General features: G+C 48.1%; 1 protein-coding gene across 1 annotated transcript in view; it reads right to left on the bottom strand.

Annotated features, from left to right (window-relative positions):
* Positions 1-3,454: 3,454 nt before the first annotated feature.
* The window catches only part of LOC126532397 (uncharacterized), a 42,801-nt gene continuing 39,018 nt past the window's right edge, over positions 3,455-7,237 (bottom strand). Inside the window, exon 8 of the mRNA XM_050180106.3 lies at positions 3,455-3,808. Coding sequence (XP_050036063.3) covers positions 3,685-3,808 — 124 coding nt within the window. The 3' untranslated portion in view covers positions 3,455-3,684. The remainder of the gene's footprint in view (positions 3,809-7,237) is intronic.

Here is a 7,237-nt window from a genome sequence, read left to right as displayed (position 1 = left end):
TGACATGTCTTTATACCATGTTTTGGCGGGCAGTGTGAGCTTCGGTTAAGTTCTTTTGCAGAGTAATACAGAGAGAATTATGGACGCTTTGTGAAAACTGAAACTAAAATTTATTGGAGGACGCTTAAGCGTCGTCTTTAAGAGTGGACCCCCCCCCCGCCCCTCCCCCGATAGCATTCAACGATTCCTGTCTACGTCTCACGCTTCCAGGCAACTGCAGCTTATGTAACCGTAATGTTTACCGGGAAACGCTGGCGGCGAATGATATGCACGATGGCGCGCTTTCTGCAAGAAACGCAGCCTCTTGCATGGGCCGATGCTGGAGGTAGTAGACAACCGGCTGCGCCACAAAATTACATCATTTCCATGTTTCTGTTATTGTTTCGCACTTTTATTATTTAAGCCTGAAAAGATTTAACATAAGTGACATGCGCTGCCGGTGTTTTCTTTCATGACATTTGTTTGTGGGCTGTCATTCTCAAAATTTTGACGAATAACCTTGTCAAGAATATAAGACAAGACCTGAGCAACATTGGTGATAGGATTGTGTGGCAATATAACCCGCATATACCGCATGCCATATAGCAAGGCGGGGCATATACATATACCAAGTATATACGGAAATTGTTGCTCACGGACAACTCCGTCAACGAAAACACGGGATTTTATACGGCACGCGGGGATAACGCTGCTGCGTTAAAGCAGGCTTACTGCGGAATTAAAGTTTATGGTCGCTAGAAAGCAAGTAGAATACGATATGACATCAAAAAGTGCTGTGAAGATGAATAAAACTGAGCTCGCTGTAACACACATTAAATTATATAACATGACTACGAATCAGAATTTACTAGTAAATGTTCGATCCCGTCACAGGTATTTAGTATACACCTCATACACACGTGTGCAACGCAAGTTCCTCCCGAAAGGCGAAGCACTGATTGCGATAGCAAATTAGAAGATAGCCGTACGAAGATAATAGTTTTATCTGCCGTATAAACTTGTAAACATTTGCTTACTAACTAAATTAGCAATGATACAATGTGTTAGCTTGACTCAACGAGGACGCAGAAAGAAGCATACTGTCGTTGTGTGTCTGCTTCTTTCTATGTTCAGTCGCGCTTACACATTATATCATGGATTCAAACCAACTAACCTGCCACTGTGTTTAAACTAAATTAACCAGCACGGTGTCACGCGCGCACAGGTAAACATGAACGCATCTCGCTCGATGAGCGCGGAAACTCGCTGTCAAAATTCTGGAGTAAAGAATCGCGGCCGCAGCATGCCCTGAATTGACCTTCATGCATCTCTGACTTCAACGCGAACGAAGCGTCGAAATCACAGCGCATACGAAGCTACCGGCACTCGAAGATCGCTTTGAAGATGAAGCCCGCCGGGCGCGCATTTAGGCCACGTCGCAGATCGATTTCAAGACGCACGAGCACCGGTAACGCGTGCCTACGGCGTCCGCCAAAGGCGTCTACGATTCGCGTCGCCAACGCCGTAGTAGACGCCGCGGTTTCCTCCGCTCTGTACGGAGCGGCGGGCGAGGAGGACATCGAGGCACCCTAGCAGCCGCTCGAGAAGAACGCTCCTCCTCCCTCGCCTGACCCCCCTGCCTTGCGCGTGACAGGAGTGGGCACAGACCCGGGCCGCGTTTTTCGCTCGCGCATGCGAGACTGAACCGCGTTTGCCGGCTCACCCTCACACGCGTTCACTCATACGGTACATCACGGTGACGCCGACGGCAGAAATGCGCCGGTAGTGTCGATATAATTGCTATTGCAATAAAAAACTCAAGCAAACAAACAAACGTCACCGATCCCACGTATATCGTTAGCGTTAATGCATATCGTTTTTCGTTAACCCGTGTGACACGTTGGCGTACGAACATATGCGTGGACGCCATATAACTTGGCGTTAGTCCGCAATAACTTAAGAAAGCACGCGTCGTGCCTGGTGAGCGTACCGTACCGTACATTGGACTGGTATCTGGTATTCATTACAGCACTGCACCGTCACTGCATTTTCCTTTCTTCCTTTCCCTTTCTCTGCCTAACCCTTTACCCCAGTTGTGGAGTAGCAAGCTAGAGCCAAGCTTCTACGTCCGACCTTTCCACTTTTCTTATCATTAAACTTTTCTCTCACTTCCTCTTCAGATTCACACACACACACACTCTCTCTCTGTCTGTTTTTTTGTTATAAGGATATCTTTCTGTGATGTTTAGTATCTTCACTTCTCGTCTATGCAGGTCAACATTCCTCGCTCTATGCATGTTGTGGTCAGATTTTGTTCTCAACCCTCTACACATGCGGCTGTTTCCGTGTCCGAGATGTTCATTTCACTTCCTTTTCAAAACCACTGTCTTCACTTCTTGCCTCTTGTTCTGCTGGCATATTGTCGCATTTACCCATTCTGTGTAACCGGCCCAGAATGACCACATACTCAGTAACCCAAGTAAGTGTATAATTGAAAAGAATGCAGCAGCGAGTAGCTGCAAAATGGGGAGAAGACGCGAAGAAAGCTACGCTTAAAAGACGCGCGCTGTGGGAATCGATGTAAGCGAAGCTTTCTGTGCTGTTTACTTTGACTGCCGATAATTAGGGGTGATGTTGACGGCGAATGTTTAAATGCTTCAACGTCTATTCCAAGACGAGAGTGGCGAGTATGCTAAACGTTACCTTGGGGGGGGGGGGGCACTACTACTGTTTGTCTACGTAGTACACAGAACACACCGGGGTGTTCAACACCCGTGAGGCGGCGTTGTGCGCCATACTTGATAACCTCTGACACGGTTGAGCATATTGCCTCACATGGCACATCGCATCGAGGCACAAATATTAAACATTAATTAAATTATGGAATTGCACGTGCCAAAACTACAATCGGATTACGAGGAACGCCGTAGTGACAGACTCCGGGTCAAGTTTGACACGTGGTGTTCTTTAAAGTGTCTCTATCTAAATGCACAAGCGTTTTTAATTTCGCCCCCGTCGAAATGCGGCTGCCGCGGTCGGGATCAAACCCACAAACTTGAGCAATGCCACGGCCCCAAAGCTACCGCGGCAGGCACAGAAGTGTTGATTTGACGTGTGACCGCTTCCGTTAGGTCGCGTAGACCCTACGGTGCGCTTTAATGCGGCTCTGCTTCTTTACGCCCTGCGTAAGTTGTCCGCTTGACAAATTTACACGGTGTTTATTTTTCGGAAGCAGAAAAAACGTACCATACTGTACCTTTGTCCGCGACCACTCTCGTGTCTATAGTAGTAGCGTTTCTTTGCATTCTCATATCACATTTTGTGACGTGAAAAGTCACCTCACGTTGGTGATGCTACGTTGGTGACACACCACGTTGTCGTTAATTTATGAAGCGTTATACCCGGATTTATTGACACATGGCTATTATCTCTAATGAAAAACACACGTGGGAGAGGACAGAACAGCAGAGCGCAGCATCGTCATCTTGCACAGTGCATGGGAACCGCAGTTCCGCATGCTTTCTTTGATGTACGGCTGTATTTAACGACTCGACATGAAAATTTTGGAGCTGTTTTTTCGGTGGGACATCCTGCATTCGAAGGGCGATCAGACAGACCAAACGACACTGCTGCAAAAGTAAGGTTTATCGTCCCTTCTTCATATTTCTTTTTGTAGTACAATAAACTAGTCATTGATATGCGGCACTATAATGTGCACTGAGCAAAGTAGCTGGTGAAATTGTCGCGGCCGTCCGCGCTGACCACTCGCGTCTTGGACAGCTTCCCGAGCGGGGGCCACGGACTGGTGTCGGCCATTGGAGGCACCGTGCTGCATGGACCGTCGCACATGGGGTTGTGCAAAGAGAAAAACTGTCCCGGCCAGTGATGCGAGAATGCAGTCACTGCGCAATGACGTGTTGTTGCAAGGAAAGCACAAGTGCAGTTGATTAATCAAAAGAACTATACATGGTCGGGCATTACCCTATATACTACACTACTTCCGACAAGGAAAGCATTTCTTCAACTTCAATTTGCTTTCGAGACTCGGCATTTGTATGTTGTTCATTATAGCGGGGAAAGTGATCTTTTATCTCTGAAGCCTCAGTCCATGGTGAGGAGATTATTTGGACCTTTTCATAAGCCGAATTTATTAATTCACGTAAACTCTGTGTTCCTCACCAGTGCCTCTATAACGTCTCAAAGTCCCATTGTGGCTATCAAAGAGAGAGAGAGCGAGAGACCGTTGTGGAAAGGCTCTATAGAATAATATCAATCTGCTGAGGTTCTTTATCTCTGAGCCAAATTTAGGCACCGGTCACGGTGTCTTCCTAGTTACCCAAAGTCTCTTCAATCAACGAAAAGGCGTGGGTTACTGCACCGTCCAACGGAAGTAACTTCAGCAGTAAGGACAGCATTACATTACATAGGCACACCGAAACTATAAATTCGAAGGTATTTGCCCGCCAGATTTCAGCTTTTCTCGCAAATCCCATGTCCCAAAGGAATTCGTTGCCGACTGTATACCTGCGTGTTGCGACATTACTGAGCTCGCAGCCTTTTTCACACGAATAACGCTAACAAGAGTATAGAAATGGTCAATTTCGTTATTCAATACTAATTAAATTTTAGGAATTTAAGTGACGAACTACGTATAATGCAAAGCGTAAACAGTGCTGTGTTATGCGGCTGCTAGCAGCGCATCAATCTAATTCGCAGTGCCTTGCTTGCACTTTGTTTTGTTTCATGGTTCTAGCCGAAGTATTGTACCACAGCCTGTTAAGCTAATGTCGGCTGGCTGATTTCGCTTTGTGGTAGGAAGTTCAGGTTGCTTATCGCGCATTTTTAAAGCCATAATTTATGTAGATTCTTAAGTGTCTTTCAGCTTTCCAGCATTTCTGTTTGTGCGGTCGGTGCCCAGCTACATGTAATCGCTACGTTTGACTGTCAGCAGGATCACGTGCAGATGCCTGAATTGTTTTTGTTTTCTTTTACCGGCCTCCGGTGGTTTCTGTTCGATCCCACAGACGACGACATAAGACCAGTGTGCTGGGTGGCGTTGTGATCACGATGAAATGACCTTGCCTTCAGCTTCCTTTGTATGCTTCCGTGTTGCGAGGTCTTCCTGTTTATTGCAAATTTGGCCTACACACGAAGAACAGCTTCGGCTACTGCGACGACAAAGCCGACGTAACGCGAGGCAACCAATAGAGCAACGTTAATTCGAAGCATAAGTGTCGCCATTTCTTAGCCAGCAAAAGTGACAAATGAAGCTAAGAGTGCTAACACCTCGAGGCACGGTAGCGCGGTTGACCACGCAATGATAGCTGCGTCAAACAGAAGCAATCAGGGGGCCTCGCTCTCTATATATGTCCAGTGATTCAGTCCTATATCAATGGCATACATTTTATTTGATCGCCCCGTTACGCTTCCCTAAAAGTAAGAATTATTCACTTTGTTTTTCGTTTTTTTACTACCGTTATTCAATATCGGTTTCTGTCCATAGCGTAACATCGGAGTCCGTACTGACAAAAATGCTCTTACGCTAGGATCGTTTGTAAGAACACATTTCAGCTGATCCTTAAGCTGCACACATTATTAGTGAAGGCGCTCGTAGGATAACACATGCCACTTATGAACAACAACTTTGAGCATTCACCCCCTTATAATTAAAAACTGACTCGCCATCCCGGCCCTGGGAAAGGGGATGTCCAGCGAAGCTGTTGAAATCCACCACAACAACCACGTGGGTGGATATGCAATGCCGTATTGCTTTAGAGTAATGACAGTAATGGTAATTTAGAGTAACGATAGTATAATGGGAGCGATGGTAATTTTGACAGCACGCCTCCGCTCGTTGTATTGCAGCTACTTTTACCCTTTCCCGCTCCTCGTATTCACGCGGCCCCTCGGTAGTCCTAACTATATATGCGTTGTCTACCCATCGCGGTGCTGCAAACAAGCCACCGGTGTCGCGGTGCGGGGGTTTCTTATTACGCGACACTTCGCGTGCATCTCACGTGACGGTGACAGCGGTGCCTCGTGTGGAGCGCGGTGCGTTTGGCTGCGGGATCTCCGCTCACTCCCCACCTGTCCCGCATAGTGGAGTCTATTAGGCCACATGCTCTCTCTTTCTCTATCATCTTTCACTTCCCACTCCCTCTCCCCTGACGACGCTTCGCCGTGCTCCCGCACGGGTTGCAGAATCAAGCGTCCTTCCTTTCTTTAGATCACTATCATCATCACTCGGCTGCGTCGGAGCCAGGGCAGCGTAAATGCTTCCGGTGCTTGCACGAGCGTGGTGCGCACACAAACAAGTAAGTTGGCGCTCCTGCACGGCAGCTGTTCTCTCGAACCAAACCGTGGTGCGTGCACTTGTCTTAAGGGAGTGGGGACATAATTCAAAGATAAGTCTGTGTACACCTTTGATTGGGCACTGTCAAATGCCGACGGTGTTCCGTCGGTCTCATCTCGTGCAAGATCGAAGTGCGACGCCGGTATAATCCGCGGTGCCACCGTGCCTCGCCGCGTAAGCGTCGCGACACACGAGAGACCGCTGTGGCAGCTGCAAAGCAGCGCTCGCCTCGGGTGCAGAGTACCTCGATAGTGCCGCTTCTTGCCGAGCCTGGCGTGTTCCGTCGCGACACCGAGCGAGGAGTTCCAGCGCAACGGTAAATCTACAGAGCTATAGCTTTCACTTTTTTTCGGCGCCTTGGGGTGCCGAACTTCCATTTTTTTTAATGCGTTAGCATTAGGTGTGTCAAAGTGAAAAAGTGGGTGAGTCTGAGAAGCCGGTCGCGTTGTAGGGGCATAAACACCACCTCGCATATATATATATAGTGCAAATGACGGTGACCTGGGGGGGGGGGGTATTCTCAAAGAGTCCACCTAATGGACTGTCCATTTCTGCCGCTGCTGATTGGATAGGGCCGCTCATCTCCTCGCTCGTACACATGCATCCAATCAGCACCGGCGGAAATGGACAGCCCACTAGGTGGACACTTACAGAGTGCCCCCCCTGGTCCAGACCACCGGCAGTTGCACTTCGCTCCTCGAAGAAGCCGGGCGTGTATCGAGTGAGCTCGTGAACAACATGGTGGCCCAGCGGCTATGTGTAGTATGCTTGTGTGAGGAATCAAAATTCTGACTCGGAATGCAAAAGCGATCGCTATATTTAGCTTGAGGTGAAGGTTAGACAACATCCCGGATTCCCAAAACGGGCCTCTACTAGGAGCTCTTCCTTAAGTCCGCCAAGTGGAGC

This window comes from Dermacentor andersoni, chromosome 5 (genome assembly GCF_023375885.2).
Source record: "Dermacentor andersoni chromosome 5, qqDerAnde1_hic_scaffold, whole genome shotgun sequence".
In the NCBI taxonomy this organism is placed as follows: Eukaryota; Metazoa; Arthropoda; class Arachnida; order Ixodida; family Ixodidae; genus Dermacentor; species Dermacentor andersoni.
Note: the sequence above shows the minus strand (reverse complement) of the source record. Positions and strands in the feature narration are given on the sequence as shown.